Raw genomic sequence first — 18,136 nt, 5'->3', positions numbered from 1 at the left:
GTTCTAAATTTCATTGTTGGCCTTTTAAGCTTCAATTGTTTGCGGTTCAAATGGTCATAAATATCGAGAGTGTCGGCCATTCACGAGAATTTTTATTTTCGGCTATGCATCCATCCATCCATCCATCCATCCAACCACCGTCTCGACAATGGGTCAAGTCGAGCCTGGTGGGCGGGGCATTAAAAATAAAACCCGTTTATATTGCTTGGCCAGTTGACACAATGAGTCCCGCGGGAGGTTTAACATTAAGTGTTTGCGGAAATTGGCCAGTGCTTTAATGATAAGCAATGGATCAGGCAAGCCAAAAAAAGAAATACATATATATTGAAGCTCGATGGCGACTTTAAACACACCCAAACGGCCATGAATAATAGATGGTTGGCTGCCCCGGCGTATACGCAATATGGTCATGATATTAAGTATACGCCATACCCAAGCGACAAGCGACATAAGCAATGCAGAGGCTTTAGATTCTCCAGCAATTCAGCAATATACGCAATATGCCATATTAAGTATACGCCACGCTCAACCGGCAATCAGCAAATGTAGTCAGAGCCAGAGAATTTCTGCCGCAAAAGCCGTGCCTTGCCGCACTTGTCGAGTCAATGTAAATCATTGACCCCTTATTAAAAACTTTAAGAGCCACAAATTATCTACAGTGCAAAAGTTTGTGAACTTTTTGCTATGAACCACAATGGCCAACGACTGAGTGCACGCTTTTGGCTATTAGCGTACAAAAGTCAACATTTAATGCACACACACACACACACACAGAATCACAGTTGAATTCAAGGCGGGCGCACATCAAACAAAACCAAATAATCCGAGAGCAAGAAAACTTTTCAATTTTATAGGCCGCTTTCACAAAACGAAACTCGGACTTGAGAGACCAAAGTTCGTAGCTCGGAGCTCATAGCTCGGCTCTTTCTCAGCAGTTTCTACACCTTCCGCCGGATGTTGCGTTTGATTCCTTGAAAAAATTTACACAGCCACTTGGAGTTGCTTTTGGCAAGCAGCCGAACCACCAACACCACCTACACCACCACCACCACCATCACCATCACCACCGCAGAGCGTACGCAAATTCTGTTTGCCCAAGTGTAATTTCTTAAGTAAAAGGTAAACACTTTTAGCGGCTACACAGTAAATGTAGCCAGAGCCACAGTCAGAGCCAACTGGAGCCGGAGCTCAATGCAAATGACATTGCCAGACGTAGGGGCGGGACGGGGCGTGGAGGACGCAGCGGTGGCCAGTAGCATGGCCTTTTGGCCTGAACGTCAACGGCAGCCTACTCCTTCTGCCGACTACTTTATAACAGAGGCAAGTTTTGTGCGCACCACCACCGCTCGGCACCGCTCAGCAGCACTCGGCACCACTCAACCACACTTACACTATTTGCAGTTCAATTTGTGCTGTGCAAAGCAAATGGCAAATAAAAAAACATTTTTACTGATTTTTACACTGCAAAAGAACGGAATCGCATTACAAGTTGTGGCCGTGGCCCCGCAGATGGCTGGAAGTCGCTTAAGCGCACATTGTATGCCAAAATGTGTCGTAATGCGCACAGCTATTGATGGCTGTGATACGTAATACGCAGTACATAACAGGTAATGCGTAAGGCGAGTATTAATGTGGCCCATTTCAGGGCGTCAAGCGAGCACATTTTGTAAACTCCGGATATAAACCACATTCGACTTCAGTTTAAGACAGCTGCTTGAGTGAGAAAATGCTGCAGATTAAAATGTGAAGAGTTGAGCTGAAATGATTTCGCATGGAATGGAAATGCACAGACGATAATATAACGTGAAATTCCAGCTTAAGAAATAATGAAGAGAAATTTGTTGTAGGAATTTTCAACTAGAGAAAAAAAATAATAATATGGTATGATAATATATACTAGATAATGAAATAATATGGTTAAAAAAATAAAATAATATAGAAGAAAAGGTCAGGAAATAAATACAGAAAAAATAATTAAAAATAGTATTAATAAAGAAAAAATTAAAAAAATAATAATAATAAAATAGAACAATAAAAATTAAAAATAATTATTAATAATTTTAAAAAATCATCATGAAAAATATTTTTTTAACTTCTAGATATATTATCAATAGGCTGCTTGAATTTAAGCTATTCAAGTAGTTGATGATATACAATATATAATATATATTTTTTATTATTATTTTTTTTTTATATAAATTTATATGTTTTTTTATTTCTTTCAAAATTTATTTTATTTATTTTTATTTTGTATTTTTTTTTTCATTTTTAATTTATTTTATTAATTTTTTTATTTTATTTTTTTAATTTTATTTTTATTATATCTTAGCTATTTGAAAATGCTTTACCCACTATCAGACGTTTAATAATACCTAATAGGACTGCCTCCCAGCCAGCGGGACCTTTACCTCATTAACACCAAAGTTGAGCTATAATATATATTAATATAGGCACAACACTAATAGGCCCAAACTGCTTTGCGAATCTCTTGAGATCAATGTACTATAGCGGGTAGAAAAACTTAAGACATTTCACTTTGATGCGTGTTCGTGGAAACTGTTTCGATTTTAATTGATTCAAATTTCCTGAGAGCCTCTACTAATTTATACAGTTTGTGCCTGAGCTATTTATGGGCTGATCAAAAATGTTTACATTGTAAGCTCAACAGCAAACAGCAACAGCAGCAACAACAGCAACAATATACGATGCCTGACTTAAATATACAGCATTCAATGAATTTTCAATTAACTTTGATTGGCACTTTTCCTTATACACTTCACTGGCTAGCAGAGCCTGACAGAGGCATTCAGCTCGCCTCGCCTCGTCTCGATATAAATGGCAACGGCTGCGGTTTACTCAGCTCTGGGAGTCTGGGCCACAGACATGCTCAAATGATAGACTTTTACACTTGAGAGTTTATGCAAAAATCGTGTAGGCAGGCCAACAATTTTGTAACCGAGCTAAATTTAAGCAAAGCAAAGCAAAGCAGAGCAATAGCAGCAGCTGCTGGGATTTATTATTTCACTGGGTGAATCAACAACAGCAAGGCATGTCAATTTACACACATATGCACACACACACACACACACACACACACAGGTATATATATAAATATGCATGCTAACAAACAATGGTCTGGCTGGCAAAAATTTGCCAATAAATCAGATTACATATCAAAAATTAATACGACAATATCAGGTAACGACATCAAGCAAATAATGACTTTTCTGCCCAGCACACACACACACACGCACACATACACAATTGCAGGCATTCAGTTTAATGAATTTTGTATTGTTTTACAATTGCATAAAACAGAATATGCATTGACAGCTCATTTTTCTCGCTCTGCATGGAAATGTTACACAAAAAAGCTTTAAGATTTTTCCAAATAATTTATACAGCAAACATTTTGTTGCAGCAATTGAAAATATTTATTTTATTTAAGTGTTGGCATGAAAAATTCAAAATTTGCATAGAAAAAAATAATACAAAAATTTATTTGTTAAAATGCCTTGACAACGAAACCATTTTTCAGAAAGCGAAAAATGTAAATAAAACAAATTTAGAAGCTGTAAACAAAATTAAGGTATATATATAAAATAAAAATAATAAAAATTTTATTAAATAAAGACACAAATTTAGTGCTGAGCTATTGAAAGAAAAACATTCAAGAATTTAAAATAATTATTACAAATCATATATATAACGGTAATAGTTAGGCCCATATAGAAACCCAAATGATTTCGCCATTCACAGCCGCAAATGCTGCACTCGATGATATTTCACGCTACAAGATTGCAGTTAAACGGAACTAGCTAGCTGTTAATGGAAAATATTTGTGCATGTGACTGTGTGCGTGTGTGTGTGTGTGCTGTCGAAAAAAAGAAATGGCATAAAGCAGCGTAAAAGCAGGCACAAAGCAAAAACAAAAACAACAAGCGCTGCAAAAAGGCTTATTAAAAACGCATAAAAGAAAACGGAGCGTTTACAAAACAGGCACACACACACACACACGCACACTCACACACGTGTTAGCCACACACGCTTATATGCACAAACAGCACACACACACACACTCAATGGCATATATGCATGACCCTTAATAGCAAAGCTCGCCTCGCCCCCCTTGCCTTCCTCGGAGCCATCTTGTATGGGGCACTCGGGCGCATAAATCCGCGCTAAATGAGTTTAACACTTGGCTTAATAGTTTGGTTTTATGAAAAGCAAAAACAACAACGTGCAAAATAAAAGAAAAACCAACAACAAAAATATGGAAAGCGCGCCAGCGGCAGAGAGAGAGAGAGAGAGGGAGGAAGAGCAAAAGAAAACGAGAATGTTGAGTAAAACGTCATGGGAAAAAATTTTCCACAGCATACTTTTATGCGCAATAGAAAACTTGCAAATCGCTTTTTGTTTTCATTGCAGGACGAATGGCTAGTAGCATGAAGGAGCATAAGAGGCGAGAGAGAGAGAGAGAGAGGTGAGGTGGTGCTGGTTGTGCTGGTTGGGCCACCCTGTTGAAGCCTTTGAGCATTTAGCTTGGCTTAGTTTGTGTGTAGCTCTTGTTTTTATTTCTATTAGCAAACCAGTTGGCCGACTCGCCAAATGAAAAGTGCAGCATGCGGCAAACGGCATGCGGCATGCGGCATGCGAGTGCGAGTGCGAGTGATAGGCAAAATATGCAGGCAAAAAAAAAAGTGAAAAAAATATATATATAGAAAAATGTGGGCAAAAACAATTTTCAATGAACGAGAGCGTACGGAATGGGCGGCAGGCGAATTGGTTGCGGCCAAGGCAAATCGCTGTTAGTTAAATGTTGCAACAACAACAGCGCGCAAAACTCATTTTAAATATTAAATTTACACACACACAGAGACACGACTGTGTGTGTGTGTGTATGTGCAGCATATGGCATGCAGCAGTTAATATTTTACATGCATTTTACTTTCAACATAATTACAGTCGGTGTCTACGGCAAGTACGAGCTCAGCCAGCCAACCTTTAGCAGGCACTTTGAAAAACTATTTGCAAACACACACATTTATATATATGTATAGAAAGCGCAAGAAACGTATACATACATAATTTAGTAAAGCACTTGGACAACATTAATGTGTGTGTGTGTTGCTCTGGCTGCCTCTGGCTGTAGCTGGCGCTGAGTGCTGCGGCTACTCGACCAAAAAGCGGATGCACCTTACGAGCATACACAGCTGCACACACACACACACACACACACACACAGGTACATACATAGCTTGCGGCACCTGCTGTGCATATTTTTCAGCTAATACATATATAATTTTTCACAGTTTTTTCCTTCACCATATTTTACTGCCGCGCTATCTATGAGTCGACTACTGAGTGTGTGTGTGTGTGCTTGTGTGTGTTATTCGTGTTTGTTTTTAATATTGTTTGCCTTAGCTACTTTATAGTTAAGTGCAGCTGGCATATGTATCCTTAAACAGCAAAGCTTAAAAACGAAAAGTAGAAAACCAGAAAAACCCGTTGACAGCGCACAAAAATTGTTCAATTGTTTTGCTTGAGGCTTAGAGTTGTTCGTCTTTCCTTGCACTCTCCTCACTCTCTCTCACTCTCTCTCTCTCTATCTTTTTATAGTTCGCGCAAATATTATTCATACCAAGAGCTTAAAAGCGTGTGCAGAGCATTGCATTTTTTCATGTTTTCACATTTAACGAGCTATTAAATTCGGCAACCAAATATAACCCTCAACTGAAAAGCAATGGGAAGATTTGCGGAACGGCTCAATGCACAGATATAAAGCTTAAATATAAGAGGTGCGATATAAATATTTAATATGTAGATTTAAGTATTATAATAAAAAATTTTTGTAATTATCTAGTATTTATATGAAACTTTTCTTGAATATGCCACTTTAGATTCTGAATTATAATAAAAATATTTTTTAAAAAAATTCTAAAAATAAACACAAATATTTAAAATATTTTAATATATATTTTAATCTTATTATTTTTTTTTTTCTTTCAATTTCGCTATTAGTTAAACATAATATTATTTATTTTCTTTCAGTGCATGCTTCTGTCTTCCATCACTCACTCGCGCTCTCTCTCTCTCTCTCTCGCTCTTTCGCTCTCCTTTTCACGACCTCTCACTCTCTGCGAGTTGTCGCTGTTGCGAGCACAATGCGTGTGTGTTTTAAATCTTAACAGCCAACAATTAAGTCGCATCATTGCGAAACGTTTTGCGTAAATTTAAAAACTTTTTAATGCCACACACTTGCGGGCTTGTTGAACTTCACTTCAGTGGGAGATAAGCGGCTTCTGCAAAGTTTCTCCCATATACAAACTATGAGTACAACTGCAATAACTACCATAAATGACTGAGAGAAGGAGAGAGAGAGTGAAGCTGAGGCAAGACAAGCCAAGCCAAAAACTAGTGGATGCAATTAATTTGCTAGCCAACATTGTGCAGCAGATCCGCCCCGATTTTCTGCTACTGTAACCGTCGAACCGTAGGCTATAAAACGTGCCTCAGCCCTATCGCTATGGCACATCTAATGCCATTTAAATAATTACCAAATAACCCAACTCAACCCAACTTGGCCTGCGGCTTATCAAATAAAAACTAAACAAAATAATGTTTGAACTTTAGTTGATGTACTTCTTATCATACGTCATAAAAGTCGAATGCGTTTAGCATATTCGACTGCTCGCCCAGCTGGCCAAATATCCGAGCTTATCTCTTGCATTCACTGTGCTACAGACACACTTCCATATACCAAATTCAGCGTGAAATAGATATCTTAATATAATCTGCTCAGCGCCAGACACAACAAATCCAAAGACGGAATATTGATAAACACTTATCGGAATTTCGTTTATATATACTGCTGTATAGCCGTGATAAGAATGATAGACTATGGATGTCTCCCGGCTGAGACAGTTGCTTTATCTCTAGCTGAAGTAATTGAAATCAAATAACCTGTCCACAACAACGTCGCACGCTACACGATTAAGAGCGCTTATCAAACTAGTCTGAATATAAAAAAAATATATATATATATAAAATAAAATTTGGAATGATTTTTCTGCATTATGAGAAATGACTTATCAAAAAAATAAATAAATTGGGAATATTTTGTATGGCTCATTAGAAAAACTCGCAATTTTTATAAACAATAACGTGTGAAAATATTTATTAATATATTATGAATATAGTATATAGTGCATATAAGCATGATTAAGGTCTCGCATGGTGTGTTTACAAGGTAAATATAGGAAAAGAAATCGGTAATTAAGCATAAAAACTATTTTCTATAGTTCTCAAGGAAATGCTTCTTGGTGGCCTCCCGGCTGGTCTTGCCGTTGGGCTGGCGCTTGATGTCGTCGACGATGAGGGCGCCCGCATGCAGCTGCAGGTAATTGGTGCTGACATGATCTTTGACAAACTTGACCACGTCCTCGGCTGTGATTTTGGCGCCTCGCTTGGGCACCACCGAGGCGGCGGCCTCCTCCATGTTCTCGTCGCTGTGAATGCCAAAGACACAGACCTCGGCCACGCCGGGCATTTGGGTAATCACATCCTCGATATCGCTGGGATAGTACATGATGTTCTGGAACTTGAGCATGTCCTTGATGCGGCCCGAAATGTACAGGAAGCCATCGTTGTCAACGTAGCCGGAGTCACCGGTGTGGAACCAGCCATCCCTATCGCGCACCATGCGCGACTCGGTTGGGTTCCTGTAGTAGCCGGGCCAGTACTGGCACGGATTGATGCAGATCTCGCCGGTTTGGTTCGGTTCGAGTGCCTCGCCGTTCTCGTTGACGATCTTCAGCTTCTGGCCGGGCAAGATGCGACCCACCGAATTGGGCTTCTCATCGTAGTGCTTGTTCAGCGTGCAGTTCGTGGAGCCCAGCTCCGAGAAGCCATAGGCGAACTGCAGCACGCCCTTATTCAAGCGCTTGCGTATGCGCTCCTGCACATCCAGGGAGCAGCACATGCCGCCATACAGCAAATGCTTCAGACTGTCAATCTTGATCTTCTCAAAGTCGGGACTGTTCGCCAGCATGGCCATGTGAGAGGGCGCAATCAGCAGCCAGGTGATCTTGTACTTCTCGATGAGGTTCAACACCAGCGTCGGATCGAAATTCTCAGCGGATATGATGCGCAAGGTGCTGTGCACACCGCTCGATATGACCGCTGTGAAGCCGGTCACCCAGTCCAGGGTGCTGTGGCAGTACTGAACATCAGCGGTGGTCAGATATCTAAGAGAAAGAGTGAGCGAAAGAGGGAGAGAGAATGGGAGAGATATATAAGGAAATATAATAATTAAAGCGATTGCCACTCACTTGGTGGTGCTGAAGAACTTGTGTGCTGAGGCATTGGTGACGGCCTTGGGCACGCCGGTGGTGCCGGAGGAGCAGAGAATGCCCAGCGTTTGGTTGTTGCCCTGCTCCAGGCGATAGGGCGCAAAATCAGCTGGGATGGGTGTGGCGATGATATCCTCAATCTTAATGGAGCCCTCCTTGTGATTGCGCATGGTTATGATCTTGACGTCCAGCTTGCTCGTTGCCGCCTTCACCTTGTCGTACTCGTCGCCATCGCAGAAGATCAGCTTGGGCTGGGTGATGTCGAACAGCTTCTCAATGGTCTGCTCCATGTAGTTGACGTTCAATGGGTGGAAGGCGATGCCATTGAAGAGGCAGGCGTAGACCACAGCGGACATATGCGTAGTGTTCCTGGCAATAATGCCCACAATGTCCGACTGGTACATGCCCAGGTTGCGCATATAGGTGGCAATGCTCTGCGAGTTCAAGAACAGCTCGCCGCGGGTCAGCGTCGTATTCTCCGAGGCAGAGATCTTGATGGATGGATGGCACAGATGTTGTATATAAGCTTGAATTCACTTTCACTTGCATTCACTATCACTTTACCTGTGCGATCAGCTGTGGATGACGCTGCATTTCCCAGAACGTAATCTCACCCACGGACAGATCGGGGGAGAAGTATGGCGCCTCATAGGAACCACTCCAGACCTTCTGGTCCGGTTCATAGTAAATCTCTGGCTTGAAAGGCATACTGCAGACTACGAGTTGACTTAAGCGAATGCTGAAGATTAACAATTGGCGGCTTGTTTTATACGATGGTCGCTGTCGCTGTTGATATAATGTGGGCGGGCCATCGAGTATCAGCCCGACCGGAGATTACGCCCGCTGCTAATCAAAAGTACTTGATTTACTGATTGGCCCAATCACAGTGGGCTCTGATTCTTTTTAATTAATGCAAAGTGTAAAGTCCACCAGAGAGACTCATGCGGAGGCACACATTATCAAAGTATCCCACAGGAAACTGACATCAGCCATCGAGACCATTGACTGGCCAAACCTACAACACGTGAGGCTTGGACCTTAGACAAGAACGTACGAGCAATGCGTGAATCTCGGCGTACCAGAGAAACGGATATGTTAGCTGATAGGAATTTTATCAATTTGATGCCAAAAATGTGCTTGGACTAACAATTGTTTTTGGCCAGTGTAATCATATCTATATATGCACTTGAAAGCACTAAAAATACGTTCTATTCTTTGAGCAGGAAATATTGATTATTATTGTTCTGTCATCCTGTTGACGCAGATGAAGAAGAAGCATCCACAGAGGTGTGTACCCCACAAATGATAGCTGACTTTAGCATAGCAGCACTAAACAACATTCTCATTGTACATTTGAATTTGGAATTTTCATTATTCGTCTATCACTGTAAAAAAAAAAAAAAAACAAAATTTATGATAAGATTATTTAGTTTGGTGTTCGAATCTGAAGACAGCAAAGAGTTTTCTACACGCAGTCTGTTTAGTTCTAATCGTTGAGCGGATGCTATAATATTTCAAGAGACAAATCAAAATAAAACAGTAAACAATAATATTCAAAAATAAATAAATTTAAAAATAAACATTTTTTTAAAAAGGGCTAAAAATAATTTTCTAATTTTTCAATAACACATTAAGTTTATTTTAAAATAGAAAAATGTATAAACAACAATACTTTTTTAGTTTTGAAAAATATATTTAATAAATTTTGTCGCTTTATAATAAATGTATTAATATATTTTTTTAAATATATTTGCTGTATTCAAATAATCCAAATATTTACATATATTTCATTGCATATTTCAACCCTATCCTAACTGACAGTGCCTCACATAAGTATTGTACGTTTTCTGGTTCTCGCTTTTGCTGTTTTTGTGGCTGTTCATTTTGACTTGTTTGTTGTGCTATATGTCAGAGCAGCGTTCTGTGGCTGGCTGGAAGCAATTAATCATGCCTCTTGCCCCAATAGATTTAAATTGTCGCCTCGTTTATCAAGCGAACAGCACAGCTAGCAAATAAAAAATCAATATTTATGTTAATAAATTGAAATAAATAATAAAATGCAATACAACCATATCAAATATTATATAGAATAACTAAAATTTAGTTATCCCGAATTTAGCAAACAAAACTAAAAATGCTGAAATAAATAAAAATATTTATATTTATATAGAATATTGCAGTTACCAAAAATTTGTATATTAAATATTATATTTTATTATGCGACATTTTGAAAGGTGAATAATGTATACCTTGATTTTTATTTATACTTTTCTAGTAAAAAGTAAGGATACCGTAATGTGAGCTGGCTTTTATATAAAATTAAATTAAAAAAAAAAAAAAAAAATCAACGTATGTATATATAAACTAATACACTTAAAAAAAAATTTATTTACACCTACCAATCGCTTAAAGAATTCACATATAGATAAAAAATATTTGTTTCTTTTTGTATTACATTAATATTAAATTAATTAATTTATTTAACTTTTATTTATTTTTTGTTTATTTTATTTTATTTATTTATTTATTTATTTATTTCATTTATTTTATTATTATAATTTTTTTTTTTTTTTTTTTTTTTTTTTTTTTTTTTTTTTGGGGCATGCAACTTATGGAGATATCATCGCTAATAAGTTTGACAAGCAAATTGCCGATAATCCGCTTAAAAGCAGTATAATATAAATACATAAAAAATCAAAAACATTAGCTACAACGCAAACAGCAAAAGCCCATAAAATGTGGGCGTGGTCAACCAAAAATGGAAGCGGTTGCAATGCTGGCGGTATATTTAATTGGCATTAATGCGACAATAGAATAATAAAATAATAATTTATGCGGCCAACGGCATAGCAAACGAGAAATAAATGGAGATAACAGAGACAGAGACAAAGAAAGAGACAGAAATAGATTGCAAATCCAGTCAGCAAACAAAAAATGCCAACTAAAATCGTGCCACAAAGTGCCTAAGTGCTGTTAAAATTGACGAAGAAAATATGCTAGAAATTAAAAGATAAAATATCAATTAGTGGATTTTCTATTTACTAATTGAAAAGCAAACGAAACGAAAAATGCCAAAGACACGTTTCCGGCTTAAACTGATCTTTCCTTTTTTTTTGTATATATTAATCCAACTGGCAAAAATGTTTACTCGCATATTCCCGTTGAACTATTTAAGTTTCGAGAAAATATTTCAAATGCATATTGCGAGTGCTGGCCAAACAAGGCAATGCAATCAGCAACAAGAAGTGTTAAGCAAGCATTGTGTTTGACACTATCTTACCTCTGACACCATACCCGAGTTGGTCTTACACAAGCACGCACACATACACATACACATCCCGTCAGTCAACGGAAACGGAAGTGTGGCACAAAAGCGAGATGCATTTTAGCCTTTGCTTTTGATATGCAACTCGATGAAAGCAGCAGCAGCTATACACACACACACACACACACACAATTGGTATCCATGTACTTACGTGCATATATTTCTAAGCAATTTTTCTTTTCTTATGCGCTCATATGGCACGCACTGCAAATATTTCAATATATTTGCATGATGAAGCAGGAATTGAAATTCAAATGCAATGCAAGCCAAGCCAGCGAGACTTTTAAATGCGCTACGAGCATGAAATGTAGTGAAATTTTAATCGTTGCACTAATATTATAATATCATTAGAATCTACAGAGCCAATAATCCTATTAAGATAGAGTGCAATGCTTAGCTAATCATTCATTGGGCTAAGCAGCGCCTGGGTTAGGGATAAATGCCCCGCCCAGTTGACCTCAATGAGAGGCGACGACGAAGTGAGTTATGCTATGGCATACGTGTCAGCTGCGACAGAGAGTGCGATACACGCACACACACACACACACACACCCAACTGGAATCTACTTATGTGAATGCTTAAGGTGGCATCAAGTCAGCAACAACAACAACAACAACAGCAACAACAACAACTTCAGTAACGGCAGCAAAAAGAAAAGCACTGAGCACTCAGTCATGGCATACGGACGTGCGACACACGGCGTATGCGCAATTAATTCACAGTCCGTTATAAATGGAATGGAGAAAACAAACGGAAACAAGTTGCCAATTTGCTGGAGGTCCATCATTTTAAGTGGCCATATGGCTATACGATTACGACTTAAGCTTAACAAAAAAAAGAAAGAGAAGAAAAGAGAGGGAGACAGCGAAAGTGAAAGAGGTAGATGGAGGCAACAGTTATTGCAATGAAACGCGAAATATGTGCAATAAAAATGTTTAAAATAAACGATGCTCAACTTCACTAAAGACACACGCACACGCATACACACGCACACAACAAGCCAATTCATTCACACACATACACAGACTGCAGGCTTTCAAAGGATGATAAATGAGTGTAAGAGTTAAATGCCAGCGCAAGACGGAGACGCCGTCCAAACGAGCGCCATTAAAGCTATTTTATGGTCAACAAAAGCAGCTGAAATGAAAGAATAAAACGAAAAAACAAAAAAAAAAGAAATGAATAGCGACTGAAACATGGTTAATTGAGCTGGTCATAAACGAGCAACGAGCATCGACTGGACCTCGTCCTTTTAGCCGAGTAATTGACATTTTAAATACAGCAGCAGCGGCAGCTCACATGGCGTATGATTGATGTGAAAGGCATATGGCACGTTCAGCCCAGTGTTTTGCAGCGAGCTAAGCTGCTTACAACTGCCAAGTATGCATAAGTAGCTGAAATTAAATTCACTTTTTTTTTCGTTTTTCTCTTTTCTGTTTCGGGTAAGCGCAACAAGCGACAAGCTCGGCCCATTCACTCCTGCCGCTCCTGCTGCTGCTGCTGCTGCGACGAATGTTTATGAAAAATTACTTAAGCTGAGAGAAACATGAAAATGAATTTTTCAACAGCGCCTCGTCTGCGTCTGACCTGCTATCTTAAGCTGTCTTAAGCAGACAGCAAAACAAAGCACACACAAAGACACACACACACTCGCTCTCTCTCTCACTCACACACACACACTCGCTCACAGATACTACATGGGAATCGCAACCGCAACCGAAGCTAATAAATAATTGTCTGGTTAGCAAAGACAAAAGCAAATGCCTATGCGTTTGCCAGCTAAACCAGCTGAAGCATGGGCAGTGGCTAAGGCTAAGGCTAAGGCTAAGGCTAAGGCTAAGGGGTTGAAAAACTCCCACTGAGCAATGGCTACATAAATAAGCACATATAAATCATGCATGCCTTGGGTTGAAGCGCCTTTAGAGTTGCTGCTGCTGCTGCTACTGCTGTCTGTCGGTGGCGTGAATCGTATATAAATGTACATAGCAACAGTCTCTATTAGAAGTTAACGTCTGTGTGGCCACATAGCTCACAGTTTCGGGGCAGAAGAAGAGACTGGAGATAAGCAGTCAGGGGGCTGATATCATATAAAGCACTTGCTAACTAAAATAGTTTATCAGCTTCGCCTGAATTTTAAACCAAACAGAAACAAAAATTAAGTTTTTATTATTATAAGTTTTTTTTTTTTTTGATATACATACTTGAATGAATATTGATAAGCATTTACGTGTTTATAAACAACTTTAAGAATGTCAAACTGAAGTGAAGAAAAACTGAGCTAATCGATAATCATTTTTGATAGGTTTCCATGCGTTATAGATATAGCTAAACTGTTATATAATCAGATTATAAATATCGTAAATAAATTGTGTCGATTTGGGCACATTTATCTATTCCTATACATATATTTAATCCAATTTGTATTTAATTATAGTTTCCGTTCTATTCCATAACCAGATTTTTCCAGTTGCGCGCACTCACTTATCAGCAGCTAAGCAATTCCAGTCTATAAACGGTTTTATTACTTATCTCTCGCCAACCAAATTTAATAATAATCAGCAAAACTTATTTAGTGTACTCAAATTTAAAGTTTATGCGCAAGTCATTAAATTATTTAATTCAAAGAAAATAGAAATGCAAATCGCATATCTCATCATTAAAACATAAATATATGTTTAGCAAGGTAGAGAGAAAGAGAAAGAGAGAGAGAGAGAGAGAGAGAGAGAGAGAGAGAGAGAGAAAGAGAGAGTGAGAAGGAGAGAGAGAGAGAAGTGTGCTTAAGCGACTGTACAACGCTTGTTAATGGATAAGAAATAAACAAATAAAAAATTTAATATGTAAAAATACAATTATATTAAAATAAACTAAAATTAATTATTAATGAATACTATAAAAAATAAAACGAATACAATATATTGTAGTTATTAAATTTGAAGGCTTATGATTTTATGTCAAATTTAAAAATATTAAAAATAAATAAATATAAATTCATTCTAATCAGAAAACGAAAATTAATAATATTAATAATAATAAAAGATAACAGTCTAAACAAGAGTCAAGAAGTCTATCTAAATATAAACGCCAAAGCATGGAAATTTAAAAAATCTAGGCTTGGCTTATTTTAAAATAATTGTAAATATATGAGCCACTGACCCAAATAGGAGTAATCCACACATCATGGGTAATTTTAAAAAATACAAAAGATTTCTGGTCTATATTGCTATTTTTTGCGAGTATTTTCTTTTATTATACTTCAAGAGTTGCGTGACTAATGCATTTAATTTTAATTGTATGGAAATAATTATTTAAAAAAATAAAAGTAAAAATTTTAAACAATAGATGTATCATGAATATATTAATTTTAGTCCCATCTGTAAGGATTAATCCAAATGCTAAAAACCAAAATCTTATGATACTTACCTTGAACAAATACAGCAACAACATATTCCGCCACGAGTAAGCCGCATTTTCTTTATAAATTCATATTCTTCTTGGAATATATATATAAATGTAATCAAATCTCTCCAGCCGCTGAACGTGAAAAATATCTAAGAAATATCTTTACCTTACTATTATATTCCAAGTCTCTCACTTCAATAGCTCTCTTTACACAGGCCGACGAGCCGTCGGCCGGACATGAGCTCCATCATTGTGCAAAAAGCCAATTGACTCACTTTCATTTCCTGCACGAGCATAAAACATGCAAAACAAAGTCCGCAAACATCTCTGGCTTAGTGTATTAATTGCCCTGGCAACTTTTAATTAATTCCAAATGATTTAACTGCAAAACAAAGAGAGCGCGGAATGGGCGAACTTATCTTATATTTAACAATTGCCTGGCCAAATAATACTTTAAAGGGGCCAAATAATTGGCGCCAATTGTGCTGGGACCCAAACAAAAGGTTAATTTCGCAGTACAAAATGCTAAAGGCAAATCAAGTATACGCCGAGTGGTTCATTCGGAAAAACGTTTGCTCTTAGCAGCTCTTTCTATTATCGTTTGCGCATGCTGCGGATACTGAAAATGCTTAATTTATATGGTTACACTGGCAGTACGTATTCAGCCACCTTCATGTAGTTAACCAACACTTAAACTTCGCTCACAACTCTGATTTGGGCAGGAGAAGAAACTGCAGCCCAGTGCTCTCAGATAAAGTAATCGCCGCAGGCAGAGCCCACTGACGATTTATAGCAAAGGAGCAAAAGCATTCTTAATTAGATATTTTAGCCAAAGCATTAGCCATAATACCTATGCGAGCAACAACAACAACAACAATCAACAGCAATTACTACAACAACTTCCATTGTCCATGGAGCGAAGCTAAGAAGTTATGGCAGCTCAGCTAAAGCAACAACAACAGCAAACGCCATTTATTTAGGCAGTGCTTCTGCCACGCCCATGTGTGTGTGATGGTGTGTGTGTGATGGTGTGTGTGTGTGTGTGATGGTGCTTAGCAAATTAGGTTTGCAAACTAATAGATACACACACACATGCAGCGAATCGTCGGAGTAGTCCAGCTATAACAATAACAACAAAAGGTAGTTGTAGTAGCAAAGAGAGCGGAAAGTGACGAACTTGTATATACCCTGGAATGAGCGTAAGCACATGCCATATAAAAACACTCAGAAGTTAACTGAGCTAAGAATATATTAGTCTCAAAAGGCAATCGAAACTCTACTCAAATTTATAGTTGTTTAGCTCATAGTTCTACACTCCACTCATCCCTACTCAATTCGCTTTGTTTACAGGGTATCGCAACAACTAAAGCCACAACTAGTCTGGTTACAACTTCATTAGGTAATTCAATGCGGCCTTTACGTGTGCCGCAGTCCTCTGCTGCCAATAAACACAATTTTACGCTAATTGGGTAACAAATATAATTGCCAAGAGCAGCGTAATAAACCACACACACACATACACAGAGAGAGAGAGACCTCACACACACAGTGAGTCGCATAAATATGTGAATTGTTGCGAGTATTTCGGTTAGCATCTTGGCAAGTTTATTTGCCTGTTGATCTAGCGGAAGAGAGCGGCAAATTGAATGAGGGTACCTCAACAGGTTCATTAGGTAAGTAGCTGGCGTTGCCAACCCATTCACAATACACGCGTCGAGCACCATTGTGATTAGCGTGCAATGTGTGGGTGCGCCAGCCCACAGCGAGGGGCGACTCACTGCCGAACTGGTCGGCGTTTTGTTTGCTGCCGCGTAATGAGTTCCTCAATTCATTATTAATTAAAGCCTAAACAAACTCGCCAGCTAAGTTATTTGCAATTCAACAGGCAAACAACCGAAGGATGGCACAGCAACAACAACAAGAACAGCAACAAAAAATAAGTTGAATAAATAAACTTCGGCAGATCTGCAATCGAAAAACGTTTGGTGTTTGGTTTCATTGCACTCGTTCGCAAGGTGAAAAGAGAGTATATAGAAGGACAGAGTTCAAGCTTAAGCATAGTTAAGATAAATATTATATATATATAGACTCATTTAAACTTTGTTTAAGAACTTAAAAATATTTTCATATTAAAATTGTTCATACTTTGACGAGCATTCTGCAGTCGTGTATGCCCGTTCCTTTTTCGATTTTTTTGCATTTGTATTGTTGCTTGCCTAACGCCGATTCGATTTGTTTGCACTTGGTTAATTGAAATAATTGTCTTTAATTTGTTTGAGCCTGCAAGCAGCGCCGCTCCCTATCCCAGTGCTCCCAGTCCCCTCCCCATTCATTCACTTATCCCAGCTCGACAACATCTTCTCGCGCGGCAAATTGATTGTCTGCGATTTGCGCCTCAAATGCCTGGCAAATCAATTATTTGCGAGCACTTGGGGGCGTGGCACCCCAGCGAAATTGATTAAAATTGATTTGCCGAGAGGACCGGAGTGGATGAAGAAGCCGAAGAAAGGCTCGAAAAAAACAGCGGAAAGAGCCCGCATATTAGACTTGATTAAATTATTTAGCATTATTTCGCTTACAGAAATTATCCTTGACATTTCGCCGCCCTAATGGAGTACTTAAACTGAAGGAAACACGTCAATGAAATGAGATATATGTTTATGCACATAAAGCCACCAAAGCTCACATAAAAAGGTAACAAATAATCAACTTAATCAGCTTAATGGTAATTTTTTACTTTTTTTTTCATTATTCAATTTGCCTTTGTGCTAAAAGTGCATTTTAAATAATATTAATGGCATTACAAATAATATATTACAATTTTGAAAATAATACTGCTTTAAATGAAACTTACATTTAAAGGTATTAAAAATCATAATAATAAAATATAAAAAAAACTAATCTGAAAAAAAAAAATACAATTTACTTTTAAAGTAAATAATGTTTAAAGCTCTTCAAATTGTCAATAAAATCTATAGAAATTAAATTTACATTTTATCAGATTTAAAAAATAAATCGTAAGAATTTACTAGAATCAGATACAAAATCGATATAAAAAAT

The 18,136-nt window shown here is 37.9% G+C and overlaps 1 protein-coding gene across 1 annotated transcript; it reads right to left on the bottom strand.

Moving 5' to 3' along the window:
- Positions 1-7,147: 7,147 nt before the first annotated feature.
- LOC115562710 (luciferin 4-monooxygenase) lies at positions 7,148-9,121 on the bottom strand. The gene is made up of 3 exons (XM_030384700.2): positions 8,916-9,121; positions 8,331-8,842; positions 7,148-8,246 (listed from the first exon to the last, which is right to left on the bottom strand). Exons 1-3 carry the CDS (start codon positions 9,057-9,059, stop codon positions 7,289-7,291), a joined length of 1,614 nt encoding a protein of 537 aa, XP_030240560.2. The 5' UTR covers positions 9,060-9,121; the 3' UTR covers positions 7,148-7,288.
- Between the last annotated feature and the right edge of the window lie 9,015 nt (positions 9,122-18,136).

This window comes from Drosophila navojoa, chromosome 3 (assembly GCF_054131105.1).
Source record: "Drosophila navojoa isolate 15081-1374.11 chromosome 3, UAZ_NAV_1.0, whole genome shotgun sequence".
Taxonomy (NCBI): Eukaryota; Metazoa; Arthropoda; class Insecta; order Diptera; family Drosophilidae; genus Drosophila; species Drosophila navojoa.
Note: the sequence above shows the minus strand (reverse complement) of the source record. Positions and strands in the feature narration are given on the sequence as shown.